The 14916-nt window shown below is 34.4% G+C and overlaps 1 protein-coding gene across 2 annotated transcripts in view; it reads left to right on the top strand.

The window, feature by feature from the left end:
- FAM63B (family with sequence similarity 63, member B) overlaps nt 1-11534 on the top strand; it is a 37077-nt gene extending 25543 nt beyond the window's left edge. The window contains exons 7-10 of one of the 2 annotated variants that reach the window (XM_010571761.1): nt 1702-1875; nt 3142-3315; nt 4756-5420; nt 6799-11534. In XM_010571761.1, coding sequence (XP_010570063.1) covers nt 1702-1875; nt 3142-3315; nt 4756-4875 — 468 coding nt within the window. In that variant the 3' untranslated portion in view covers nt 4876-5420; nt 6799-11534. Of the gene's footprint in view, nt 1-1701; nt 1876-3141; nt 3316-4755 lie in introns of both variants that reach the window. The other variant, XM_010571762.1, reaches the window with a different exon arrangement.
- Nucleotides 11535-14916: the final 3382 nt, after the last annotated feature.

The raw sequence follows: 14916 nt of genomic DNA, 5'->3' as shown, positions 1-14916 counted from the left end.
CTTCTTATATAGAAGATGCTGTGAAATATGTATTCTGTGCAAATTCGAAATGTTGTGGAATTATTTCCTTTTATTTTCTTTGGGTGATTTTTAAGCATCAGAAGTAGCATTCAGTTTTTAGGCAGGTTTCTGAGGGAAAGATGATTCCTTAGATCATGTTATGTGATCAAACTTGTTGCTGACAATTGTATTTATGTCTACAAGCCCAACTGTGTTGGGGTAACTGCCATTCCAAAGCTTGAACATATAGCGGTGTCCTTTGTGGGTTTTTTACCTGTTCTGTTTGGCCTTTTGTATAAGTGCATCTTGTGGTATTGGGTAATATTAGAACAATCGCTGCATATGAATCTTCAAATAATATTTTTGTTGTGTTGTGTGACCTACCAGCCACAGAAGGCGTGGCTGTAAACTTAGTAGGATTGAAGAGATCTGATTTTGATTTCAGCATCTCTGACAGTCTCAATGACTTGAGAGAAATCAGTGAGCTAGTTCTGTACTTGTTGAATAGGGGCAATGCTTTCATTTTTTGCCTGTTCAGACTATGAAATCATTACAACATTTGCCTCTTGTGTTTTGGTACATTTAGCACAATGATCTTTGAGAAGCTGTTGTGTGCTGCTGTAATACAAATAGCAAATTTCTGTGGATGTCGCAATAAACTGCTTTGATTTTTACAGCTAAAACACTGCAACAAGTTTTGCATTGAATATCTTGACCCAGTACGTTCAGTAATACTAATGGAAGCTTCATTCTTAAATGTGCTGTATGGTCAGTAATAACATTCTTGCTTTGGAGTATAATTCTAAAAACATTATAAAAGGGGTAGGGTAAGATTAAAAACTAATTTTAAATTTAAACTTAAACATAGATTATTTTTTTAAATTTTTTTTTTGTGTTGCTTTTCTGTCCCTCAAACATGCAGCACCATTTCCTTTTACTTGAGGCTAGTTTTTGTAATTTCCCTTTGCTTTCAGCTCCTCTCCCATTCCTTCAACCTAAGCTTGCATTTCATCCTTCCTGTACCTTGGCTTCTGGCCTTGTTAGTATTGTCTCTTTCACTCCCAGACCAGCCCATTTTATAATTTCAGGGTTTGAAATCGAGAAATTTAGCCTTATGGAACTGTAAAAAGGCTAAAATCCAACAAAAGCAGTTATTGGTGACAAGTGATAGCAAGAATCTTAAATTTAGTTTTTTCAATTGAAATAAACCTCAAATTCTGTCAAAACCCATTATAAAACATGAAGTTTGAGATCTGGTTGTTTTGAGGTAATAGCTCTTGGATTATTTGGAAAGATCACCTTTGTCTCCAGATCTTGCCTTTGGAATTTAATGTGATTTGTCCTGGAATTTAAAATTTACATTGCCAGTCTTGAGTTGTACTACTTAGGTATGTTTCCAAGGAGATACCAAGGTATGTTTTCACGTTTTATATTAATTTTTAGTCAATATGAACTTTCATTAATAATGAAAAATTACAAGATGGAACACAGAAATTAAGTGTGGCTGTTAATTTAGCAATGAATACTAGTATCTGGTGTTCTAATGCTGTATAGTGATTTATTTAAATTTTAAACTTGCTAAAAAATCTAAATGAATATTTTACTGGAATGCAACAGTTGTATTAGCTGATCATTTCTGCTAATTAGATTGTAAAAAAATTTTTTTTTAGTTTTACAGGTTTTCTTTATTCTTCTGCATAGGGTCAGCTTTACCTGCTGGTGACAGACCAGGGCTTTCTTACAGAAGAGAAAGTTGTCTGGGAAAGCTTACACAATGTGGATGGTGATGGAAATTTCTGTGATTCTGAATTCCACCTACGGCCTCCATCAGACCCTGAAACTGTCTACAGAGGGCAGCAGGATCAAATAGATCAAGTACTGGATTTATGCCTTTCAGTTGTATCTTTCTGTTTGCTTGTGACTATATATAACAATTAGTACTTACTTTTAGTCATATATATGTTTACTTACACAGTTGTTTATGTATGTGTACTCATGCATATATAGGAGTATAAAAATATTCTTTAGATACTTAGGTTGGGGTTCTCAAAAGTCCTACTTTCAAGTATTAGCATGACTTCAAGGGAGGAAGAATAAGACCAACTGTGAATAGTTTGGAAAATCTGATTTTAATCTCTCAGCATCCACTTCTGCAAAAAACTTATTCAGGTGAAATGTCACATCTTCCTTGTATATGGAAACAAAACCAGCACTGTGAAACTTTGCCCCTGTAACAAATTCATTTCAGCTCATGAATATTCTCATAACTGAACTTTGCCTTCTGATGCCAGCTTTGCTGAATGTAGGACAAAAACTATAGCAGACTGTATGTATTTGTTATTCTTAACTATATATAATAGTTTCTAGAAGCTGTGTCTGAGACAGGACTTACTTGTACCAGTTCATGCAAAAGCACATAGCAAGACCAAGCTCCTTGGAAATCTTACATTCTGAACAAGCAAAATAAGTTTATAATAATCACCATTAATGTTTTTTAAATACTGGGGAAAAAATGAATAAGCAGGTGCTTTTTAATAAATTCAAGCACTGTATATCTCTCTTGCAGATTAAAGAATCTGGCAGAGATAACAGGGGTAGTACTATCTTGAGTTGCTGTCTGGATATATCCAAAACCTACCTTTTGATTATTTTCTCATCTGTTTAGGAGTTAGTGTTCCTTATTGATGTACTCTCAACCCTATTCAGGAGAGTGGCGACAGATGCTCTATCAAGCATAATCAGAGTGTTAATTAGAAATAGCAAATTACAAAAAGACAGCTTCAAAATCTTTACTTCTACCTAGAACTGGTATGAGCTGACACTGTCTGTCTTTTGCTGCTATCCAGGTAATGGAATTTAACCCGAAAGCAGATTTTTTAAAATTAGCTTTTGTGTTTTGTTATGCTGTGACATAGGCACTGTGAAAGGAGAAATGTGAAGTAGCTGGTTTAGCCTTTCTGCAGTTCAGGTTATGAACAGGTTCTGAAACAAATTCCTGTTTTCCATGAGGTAAATGTATTTGAAGGTGAGGCTAGGAGAAAAGTGATGGTACTATGTAGCTGTACATGCTGAAAAATTCATTTGATATGACTTGACTATTTTCTATGGGAAAGAGCATTAATAAACAAATTTACCGTTTAGGATTATCTGATGGCATTGTCTCTACAACAAGAGCAGCAAAATCAAGAGATTAACTGGGAACAGATCCCAGAAGGAATCAGTGATCTAGAGCTAGCGAAGAAGCTCCAGGAAGAGGAGGACAGGAGAGCTTCTCAGTACTATCAGGAACAAGAACAAGCAGCTGCTCAGGTCCAGGTAAGAAAGCATTATTACAGAATATGATCATGAGTTTTAAAGAGTATCAACTTAATAGTTACATAGACACATCTACATTTGTAAATGTTTCAGACTGATAAGACTGCTATTTACATTCTATACAGCAAGTGACGAGATGAATATAGGAATCTTAAGACATATGCTATAATTGTTGGAATATGCATGCAGATACGGCAGTTGCTGCCACTTAAATACTTTTAAAGCAGACCTAACCTTCTAAATTAGGGTTTCATTCATACTATTTAAATTGGAGTGATGGGATGAGTTAATACGTAAGGTTACAAAGATTGTATTAACTAATATTTTATATTACTTGCAAAATAGCATTCAAGTAAGAGTTTTTTGATAGTTGAAGTTTTGTCTTTGTCTTGCAGAAGTTTGTTTCTTTACATTTTTAGGTCTTTGTCTATGATATGTGAATCTATTCAGTCCTCTTTAAAATTAGGAAATTAAGTTTCTCCCAGTACACCTTTTTGTCCCATCCCCATAAGGAGTTGCATTCAAAATGCTTGGAAAATGTGACTCATGCACATGTATATAAAAAATTGCCATATAACTGAATCCTGTGTGCAAGAGGCAATATTTAAGTTGGTGTTCTGGATTCTGGGAGTTTTAACTGCTAAAGGCTTAAAACTGCTTTTATTTACAAATATGTAAAAAATAATCTGTATGAAGGCTGAATCTTTGATGGCCTGAAGCAATTCAGAACCATTAACTGATGTGCTTGTTAGGCATGAAATAAGAATTTTGATAAGTAAAAGTTGTGTTATTTCCACTGCTTGTTGCTTTAATAGAATCATCAGTAGCTACTTCCATGATAAAGATTCACTACTGCTGGCTGCAAAAAGGTAGAAAGAATTGAAGAACCTGCTTAACAGGACTTAACAGTATTGCTCATTTGCAACTGTCAATGGATAACAGCTGGAATAAATGATGAAATAACAGAACTTAAGTTGCCTTTGTATACCGACCCCCTTGTCAAGTTCTTAACTAGTTTCTAGTCACAAAAAGCTGCTGCTTTGCCATATCTACCTCTCAAAACCAACACTTTCACTCTGCAACTTCTGAAATGTGAAATATGTTCTTATAGAAGAAACCAGGAAAAAATTCCAGTACAGTAATATAGCAGTGCCAGAAAATGCTCGAAGCCAAATTTTATTACTGAAACAACTGATCTGAATATGTGGACACAATAGAAGGGACACACAGGACTTGAAACATATTTTCAGCTGACTTCATTTTTTTAGAAATAAGTAGTTCTGTGGCAGTTCTGGAATATTTATACAAAAAGACCCTCCCTGAATTCTGCAGTCTGCATAATAGCTAAACTTTTGTTTGTGAACTTGAACACAGAGTAATACTTCAGACTGCATCTACAATAATGTTTGTTTTATTCAAGATTTTATTTTTTCTGCACAGCAGGTGCAAGGCGCTGCTTCTCCAGCAAGCGGAAGACAATCTGGGAGTAATGAACGCAAACGTAAAGAGCCTCGAGAGAAAGAGAGAGAAAAAGAGAAGAATAGCTGTGTTCTCTTGTAATAGAAAATGGATTTAGTCTGGAGCCCAAGTGCATGTCCTCAGAAGCAAAAACAAGGAGTAAAAAGGAAGACAAACCTGTTACATGCCGCCTGTGCCTGATTACCCCATGGATTTTGTTCATGTTTCAAGAGAGGATGGGTGACTTTGTTACAATCATACAGACTTTCTTCAAAGTCATAGTGCGTGCTGCTCAAGATGGAATTCCAAATCACAGTTGGATACGGCTGTGCTTTGAGTTATTCATAAGAAATACTGCACCTTGTAGCTGAACACACAAATCATGGCAAGTTTTGTGTCATAGTGACATCCATTACTCATTACATCAGTTAGTAAGCTATTTTATCTTCTACTCTAAACAACGGAGGTAATTAATTTTGTGTAAGACTTTTTCCTGAAGTCTGTACACTAGCACAACAGAGTTCTGTGTTACTTATATGGTATGAAACTATATCTTAGGCTGGGTATAGTCTTCACGACACAAGAGCCCAAATAACAGCTGGGCACTGCCTCCTCAATGTGTCCAGATTTCTTTGCTTCTGGATCTGGTATGTTCGGTTTTTTGAACCCAGATTTATACTGTGTTACTGCTATCATTGCACCTCCTAGCCAGCTTTCTTGCCCCAAGAATATGTGACTTGAGAGACATCATACAAAAAATTGTCATAGAAAATGGGGCATTTATTAATAAGCAAGATGAATATTGTTTGCTTTTCTTGCAATTACAAACTGGGTATGGCAACTCAGATGTTATCAGGGTTAAACAAGTAATTTTATAGGTAACTTTTTTCTTTTAGTATTTTTTCTCTTGTAGGTAAACTGGACCAGATAAGTTCTTATTTATTGACCTCTCCATATGATAGGTGAATGATGAGAGGAAACTAAGGTCTATAATAATCATTATTCTATGTAAGAATGCAGAGTTAAAATAACTAACTATCTGCCTTTTTTCCAGAAGTACCTTGAACTTTAACATGACGTTAACATGTCCACTTGTGTATTTAAGCAAGTGTACTGTAGTTAAAAACACACTTTTTTTGTTTGTTTTGTAAATCATGTATCCTTAAAAAGCACACTTCTGAAGGGTGAGAGAGAAGCAAGACTGCTCTCTGAGGTTGTTTGGAAGGGTGGTCAGGTGTAATATTTTGGTTTTTTAAATCACTAATTTAGAATTTTTGGAAAACAGATTTTTCTAATTTATGGGAACCAAATAAACATGTTGCATCTTGTAGTATTTATAGAATACAGAAATAGAATACTTACTGAATTTTGAGGGAACCACAAATCCTCCTCCACTCCCATTAAGTCAGTAACAGTTACTTTCTTGCTGAACCTTTTTGATAAAAATTTCTATTTAGCAATTTGTAGATACTTTTGAAAAAGGCTGCTTCTCCTGGACAAGTTATGTAATCATGCTCTAAGCCTGGGTAAATGCATTAGTATACAATAATCTGGGAAAGCTAAGGCAGCCAGGTGGAATATGACATTCCTGGTTTCAGGTGTTTGGAGAATGTCTGCAAAAGAAAGGGTGTCTAAACAAAAGTCCACTGGTAAAAAGCTGCTTTAAAATTATTTCAAGCAGACTTGCTGTAGTGATGGGAACCAGTCATCACATAAATCTGTTATGAACCTAGAATGAAAATTACACAGATAAAGGAAGAATGTCTTAACTAAAGGGCCAGTTTGTATCACTTTTTTCTTCCATGCCTTTTTCTCTTTTGCTTTTTTTCCACTTTTGTTACAATTTCCCTTTTATAATAATGATGTAATGAACAGTAGGAGGTCTCTAATACGCGAACTGTAAATTTAAAAATTTCTCTATTCTCTAGAAAAGTCATACCCAGAAAAGTAACTAATACTTAATGTATGCAATTCAGATAATTTTCTATGTCAGAGCAAAGGTTGATGTCTTTTTTTCCTTTGCAGCAGCCTAACTTCTTCAAATTAATGTGATGGAGGATCACCAACATAATGACTTATCTACTTTAAGCAGATCAGAAAATATTCCAGTAGTGTCAATAACGAAGACTTTAAGCCAGAATGTTGTTTAAAAACATTCTGTTACTAAGATTTTTCCAAATTTGTGTATTTACATTTATTTATTGACCTTGAAAAATAAATATGTCAAGCTAAGTGTTTGTTATCTTATTATTTTCAGTGACAGTATTGCCACTTTAAATTCCTTTTTGAACAAATCTAGCTGGAGCAGGCATTGTGGCTACAGAGTATATCTTTTTGCCTAAGATACTTGTATTAGAAGAATTCATGTAACATTTCCAGTTTCAGACAGATGTGCCTGAAATCTAATATACTGTAGTTACGGTAATATTGTCATTTAGTCACAAAGGAAGAAGAGTTAAATGTCAATGCTCATTATGAGGTTTAAACTCCCAGATAATTCAGTTTCTCTTTCAATAAAGGAGTAAAAGGTTTCAGGTTTTTTTGAGATCGCAGGCATGCTATTCAAACAGTTTTCTGTTAATATCCTTTTTTCTTTACAGGTCTTGAAGCTTTGGAAAAAGGTAAAGAATTCCTGAAATCTAGGGCATTGTTCTGCACGAGTTGAGCTTGTTAGTAGCAAAAGTTATAAGCAGATGAGCTTGTTAATATCCAAAATGAAATACATCTGGAAACTTAATTGATAACCTGCTGTGACTAATCTTGCAAAAGCAACTATCACAGCTGATCTCTATGACAGTATCTGATGATCAAAAAAAAGGAACAGAATTGCTTTTATCTCTAATAGTGAGCTTGGAAAACAATACTACAAGATATTCATGGAGTATCAAAAAGACGATGTCTACTTCTGACTATTTACTTCATTTGCCTCTTTTTTGAAGCTCATGTTCTGGTGTAAGGGTACAGATTTAGACTTTAAATCTGTTTATACAATTTAGCATGCACATGCTCCAAATACCTACATAATATATATGAAAGTGTCCAGAAAAGTAGAGTAGAACTTGTTTTCCACTAGATAAAAGCTAGCACAGAAAACAGAATCATAGAATTTTTGTTGTTGCATAGTAGTTGTGAAATTAAAAAAGCTAAATACAAGTATTCTTAAAATTAGCGAAAAAATGAGCACTGCCATAGTGATAAATGTTTTTCTAAAAGGCACTTTGTAAATGCTCAAATATACCACTTTTCTTGTGACACTCAAATGGAATCTGTGACCCAACAAAGCAGATCCAATGGAAGACTGTAACACCAGAGGATGAAATTAGCATTCCTGAAATTCACTTAAATACAATGCAAAAAATATATTTTGTATCTAGCCATCTAGTTAATATAATAAAGTATGTGTTCAGATTGTCTTTACAGAGCTCTTCTTGTGGATCACAGGCACACAAGTTAAAAGTGAAGCATATGCTCTTCTGTGTACACTTGCGTTGAATTGCCAGTCAATCTCTACACTCATTTGGTATTTCACGTTATTGTCAAATGTTTCCTCAAACTTGTATATACAAGTTCTTGAAAAAATTTTCCAGTATGTAATAAAAGGCAATTTGAGTTCTTGAAATTGAATCTTTTGGTGTATTCAGCAGGAAATACTTGAGTAAAAGGTGAAGCTGATGTACTTTGAACCTTTGTTCTTTCCTGCTACAATAGATCTATAACCCAAAGCTAGCTCATTGCTTCGATGAGCTTTCCTACCATTAGGATGCTTATCATAGTCAATTGCTGAAGTTTATAGAAAGCACATCTAAATACAACATACTGAATTAAGAGCTGTATTTATTTTATATAAAAGTAGACTTTTTTTAAGGTTGTAACCTTAAGAAGCAGGTGACTCAGGAAATGCAAGTTAATTGATGCAGTATCCTCATTAGAAAGCATGTTAGAGAAAAGCAAAAATAACAAGCCTTAGTTCGGTTGCAATATAATGCTTACATTTTTTTGCACCAGTGTTATGATAACAAGACCTTGGTAACAAGAAAAATGTAACACTGAAAAACGTTCAGATAGTCCAATGATAGCAGATGTCACATGCAAGAACTTAAGACATATGCATTTTATCTTGTGATTCAGTGCAGTTACTTTTTTTTTTAAGCATAACTAGCAACAGACTGCTAGCAGTGTTGGGTTTGAGTGGGAATATTTGGTGAGATGAATGACACTTTCTCATACAAAATCATTCATACAGAAGTCTACCGGATGTTAATTTCCATAGTGTTTCCACATAGGTCCTTCTTGTTCACAGCCTGTTAGAGTTGTTGAGTAGAAAAGCAATGTATTTAAGCTCAACTGTCATCTGCTCTGCTGGGGAAGAAGTGCCATAGGGAAATGCTGAGGAGGAAGGACAGGCTGGAACATAAAAGTCCACCTCTTGAGGTTGTTTAGGGATTTTTTCCTTAATTTTGCTGTTATTTTAGACATAAATAGCTGTAGCACAGCATGCAGTGGCCAAATCTTCTCATCTAGGCAATGACCAGCATGCTTATTTCATAGTGGGTTCGCAGTGTCTGTCCCTGTATGCACTGTTTGTCACTCTCATAATGCTTCTAGGTCAAGACTAGCTGTTCTGACCCTCTAATATCTCTGGTTTTATTAACTGTCAGTTGTCTACTGTTCAATTTTGGTCATTATGCCAGCTCTATCACTATGAGCTCTCTTTACCTGGAGAGTTAGCTCTAGAGAAATTGCTGAAACCTGGAAGTTCTTTACTGCCTTTACAGTTCCTTTTCTGGTTTGTAGGATTACTTGTGCTCATGGAGAAGCTTCATGTGCTGAAATGAGCAATTGCTTGTTTTTTGAGGTTAAGAACTTTTAACTATCTATCTAGTTAATCATCTTTAGAAGTTAAGATCCCATGTTTACCTCTACTTGACAGTATAGAAAAATTTTCAACAAAATGTTGTTAGGTTTGGAAAATCCATAGGGGACAATTCAGATAAGTTTCAGTACTCAACTGAAAAGTTTGCTAGCTTAGTATAAACAGTATGCTTACAAAATAACTTATTGTAACAATATGATGAAAATAAAGGTGTCTCTTTCTCTAAATGTAATCTGTTGATGAAACATGAAATAAGGCACTGCAAGTGCTTTCATCACTAGTTGAGTCACGCGTTTAAGGAAGCACGTGGTGGTGGTGTGGCTAACAGTCGTGCTGGGGCCAAAAGTGCGTGAAATATGATTGTCTGATATAGTCAAACACTAAGCTAAATATATATAGATCTTGGGGGTGGACAGGAGCACAAACTTATGTAAGTTTTATATCACTTTAACTATAATCTCTTGAGAACTGTCCTTTAGTGCTGACCCAATTTCAGTTTAGGTCCCATCCGGCTTAAGTGATACTGATTGTGAAACTCATAAATATGGGAAGTGATCTACCAGTGTCTCATGAGACTTTAGCTCAGACAAACTTAAGATTCTCCATCACAGAGCTGGATGAAGTAATGTGATACTTGGTCTGTCTCAACTTGAAGTTCATGTTCTCTTTTCTTGTTGAAGCTGTTAGTCAAACTTGCACAGGCTTTCTGAGTTAAGACTTCAGCTGTAGCTTTTCAAAATTAAGATTATGCTAAATGGTCTTGAAAATTTCACCTGACATAGTTTAGCATTTTTAGATTTTTTTCTAAATGTGTTTCAGAAGAAGCTGGGATAACTGGTATTATGCCTGAAACCTTCTGTTGACTTTTGTTCTAGTTCACTGGCACATACCAAGGAAAGGGTCAAAATTGCTATTAGAAGAAACACCAGTGTGTTAATAAACTTAAATCAGCTGAGTAATGGGTAGATCCTTGGGTTTTGTCATGTCTTGTTTTGGGGAACTCCAAAATAATAATATGTAAATTGACAAATTTCTTCCCCTTCATATGAACTGGCCCAGTCTAGTCATTAATATTTGCATTGAGTATTTTTTCTTAAGGCTTGTTTATGTGGTCCAGACTGTAAAGCTGATGATGAGTTAATGTTTATGCTTATAATCTAGTAAACACTGCTGAGCATTCAGATACTGACACTTCCGCCTTGAGACACAGAAATAACACTGACAAAAATCAGTATTTACACTTAGCAACTCTGATGCTTTTAAATACAAGAGCTGTAGAACAGTTAAAGGAAAGATCTTTTTACCATCGCCAAAAAATGTTTTGGCGATGGTAAATTATAAAATTTAATGGAAACTATAAAATCAGATGTAAGAAAACATTAGTGCTGTTATACATTGCATCTCAATGAATACAGAATAGGCAGAAGTTTTACGAGATGAGCTGTGTTAGCCAGCTACTGCTGAAAGGCAGTCTGATTTGGCGTCCCAATTCCTTTACTGTAAATTCATGCAGCTCACAAAAACATAGTATAGTTTAACTAGACATAACCATGCAATCTTTATCTAGGTAATGCTAACAATTTTAATACTGAGGACATGATGATATGGACTTCTCAATGTATGAATTCCAAGTACATGTTGTCATTAAGTCCATATTATAATTCATTATATGTGCCAGCTATAATAAAGGTAGCATGATTATTTCTGTCCATGCTATAAATGCACTTACTTTCTCTGAAAGAAATACAAAAAATTAGATGACTGCTTTCTTAACAGACTTTGAACCTACCTTGAAATGTTCTTTGTAATACTGTCTTTTTCAGTCTTGGGAAATTAAAGAATGCATAAAAATTTCTGTAGAAATGTAATGATTTGACACAAAGTTTTTCTTGTCCCCCCACCTTAACATTTGATTCTGTAAGAGAATGTTGCATTTAGCTATATATGCAGCAGTCACCTTTTAGAACTAACAAACTGCTTCATCAGTAGCAAACCTATGCTGTAGAAATTTCAGTGGAAGGATTTAATAAATATTAGGAAAAGAATTATTCTAAACAAAATAATGCAACATTTTGTTTTTTTACTGGTCTCTTGTGAATTGCAATAGCTAACAGTTCAGGGCTATCTTATAGTCGCAGTAATTAGTGGTGGTCAAATGCATTTTAGGATCCTTTTAAGCTTCCAGAGCAGTATTGCAATACTTAACACTTGTCCTAAATCTTTATTAGTATCCAGTCCAACTTCATACTACCAGATACAGCCATGAGGAGGAACATGACATTTCAGTGTAGCCTTATGCAAGCCAGTTCTATAGTTTCATTAAAATTTTTCATAGTTAATTACCAACATGTATCAGCTCTGCAAGCAGAGCACTGGGAGAAACAACTGAAATAAAAGCCTGTACTTCCAGCTTTAGCCAGAACTTCCAAAAGGTGCAGAAGAAGCTGGTGACTAATACTATTCTTTTGAAAAATCTCAGCCCAAATAAGAAAGTTTAATCTATGCTGTTTCTACACCCCCCCCCCTTTTTTTTAAGAGGAAAGCTAGTGTTAGATTATCCTGTGTATTTGTCAAGAAAAAACAAGGTCAGTTTTGAATTTAACTGTCTTCGGTTTTGTTAGCTTTTCAGCATTTTATGCCTGCTTCCAATGGAACTTTATTTTCTCTTCAGTACTGTGGTGTTGGGGCATCAACGGGCCTCTTAATTTTAGGGCTTTTGTTATTGCAGATTAACCACAGCCATAAAGGAGCTGTTTTATATTAATTACTGGTTTTGTTTTCAGTTGAGTTTTAGTGAAGTCCTTCAGATTGAAAGTTTGAAAACAGGTTCTATGTGAGGTGAGTAAGTAACTGTGGGGTTTTTTTTGGCTGGTTGCAGCCCTGGTAGACTGTACAATTGAGTTGTTTACTATAGGAAAAAATTACTGCTGTGGAAATAAAATCCTTCTTTTGCTTGGAAAAGTATAGTAGCTGGTTATCTTCAAGACCACTGCAGATAGATACAGTGAACCAATGAACCTGCTTGTGAATTTTTAAACTACTTATAATTCAGCATTTGCATTTTTTATCATGAATGGTTGCAAATAATTACATGTTTGCATTTCACATACTCAGTTTACAGCAGTAAGCTTGCATTTCTGGATTTCTCACATGCTTTCTTTTTGATGCTGGCAAGGTAAAATGACTTTCAAGAACCCACAGGTGACCCATTGACCATAGGTAGGTACAACTGATTTCAAGAGACAAATCTGTTGTACCAAGTGTTTCTTCACCTATATTTTGATAACTCTTGAAATCACTAGTGCTGTTACATTATGTTGAAGAGTGTGACTGGTCAGACAATTACAGTACAGACATTCATTAAATAAGCAGGACTCTGGTTTTGATACAGTTTGTACTTGCAGAAATAAAACAGTTAATACTTCCCCCCAGATTGCTATCAGATTGTATTGGACAAATTCTGTCACTTGCGAATGGTGTTTCCCCCTGTATTTTTGCAGTGTATAATCACTGTTTACAGGTTAAGCCTCAAAAAAATATGATAGTGGTACTTAAAACTATAGAAAGTATCAAGTAAGTATCTTGTCCTGTCCCACAGAAATTCTAAATCTGTTGCTACTTGCTCAGTACTAGTTCTTACATAAGAAGTCACAGAATGTTAATACCTTACAGCTACTTTCTTCATAAGAGTAAAAAATACTGTCATCAGTTCTTCCACGATAACCTGACAGACCTTTAATGTTAAATGACAGCGTTTTGGTTTTATCTTTCATATTACACCTTCTGGTGAAAGAAATTCTTATCTAAGTTTTAATAATTTTTGATTATCCTTTTATCTGTTCAATAGATGCATAGCTATTATTTGTACAACTTTGGATAATCACCTTATACATGTAAGCTTATTAAAGAAACTACAGATGAAACCAATGAAACAAAAAAATGAATCCTATAGAAGTTGCCCCTAGTTCTCCAGTGTTAAGTAAGTCAAATACTTGTTACCACATTCACTGCCTTGTCTGAGTCTTTTTACAATGAAATTATTAAAAAGAAAAAAATAATCTATGTGTTTTAGGAAAGTTCCAAAAGACTTCTAGGTTAGTAATGTCTTCAAGATGCCATGCTTAGACCCACCAGAATCATGGAATTGCTGTGTTAAATCAGTAGTTTAGTTGTGAGCTGCCTGTTAGTCACCTAATGTTTACCTTGATCTCTAAATCTAGTTTTAAAAGGAAATGCAAAAATAAAAGCTAATGCAAGCTATTGTAGATTTACCAAGAGATGGGAGAAGTTAAATTTTTAAAAATCATATTTTAGAGGTGCATGACATGATTACATCTAGTCATGCAGTATTGTTTGTACCAATGTATGTGACTGAAGTCCTTTTCATCATGTTACACCATTATCCAACATTGTAATGGCGTCTACAAGTTCAACTACTGAATGTTTTGCATTTTAAAAGCCTTAATTGTTTATATTGTATTAATGTGTTTTCAAGACTATAAGGAAACAACCATTTCCTTGTAAATTGTTAAAATAATTTTGAACACTCATAGAACTGAACTTCTCTGAAAATTATTTATCTTAATACCCCTTTTTGTTGTTTGTGTACCACAAAAGAAAAACTGTTAAATTCTGTTATCTTTTAAAAAGTGTCTCCAGTTATCAGCCTCTCTATAGTTTAAGGTCTTTACCCTAATGAGATTTATTTTGGTTAACAGTCTTCTGAAATTCATTGTATGTAAATAAATTTAAGTGAGCAAACTTAAATAAACATTTCATTTAGCTATTTAAGTTCTTTCCTAATAATAAAGGTTGGATGAAATACTAAAGAAAAAAAAAATCTTACTGTGGAAAAGGATAGACTACTGTTGATCTGAATTTATAAATTATTTAAAGTTTTTTGGCAATTTGTTTTCAGTTGAGATTTTTTCTTCCTCATCATCCTAGTTTACTTCAATATTTTAATTAAAAGTGAAATCTATATAGGCACAATCACATTTTCATTTAATTAAGCAAAAAAAGTCAGGAAATATTATTTATATCTTTAACAGTTGGAAGGCACATCTAGACCTGTTTACTGTAGGCATGGTATCAAGTCACAACTCCAGTTTTATTTTTGTACTTCTCTATAGCTTTGTCTTCCAAGGTTATAAACTTTCATATTTCCCATTTGATCTATTAGCCACTACAAATTCATGTTATAGCAAATAGTTATTTTGTATGTGTTGTCACACCTAATTAAGCATAGACTGCAGCCAAATGGATATGTA

Source organism: Haliaeetus leucocephalus, unplaced genomic scaffold (assembly GCF_000737465.1).
Source record: "Haliaeetus leucocephalus isolate CR32 unplaced genomic scaffold, Haliaeetus_leucocephalus-4.0 Scaffold339, whole genome shotgun sequence".
Taxonomy (NCBI): Eukaryota; Metazoa; Chordata; class Aves; order Accipitriformes; family Accipitridae; genus Haliaeetus; species Haliaeetus leucocephalus.
This window is presented reverse-complemented; position numbering and strand designations above follow the sequence as displayed.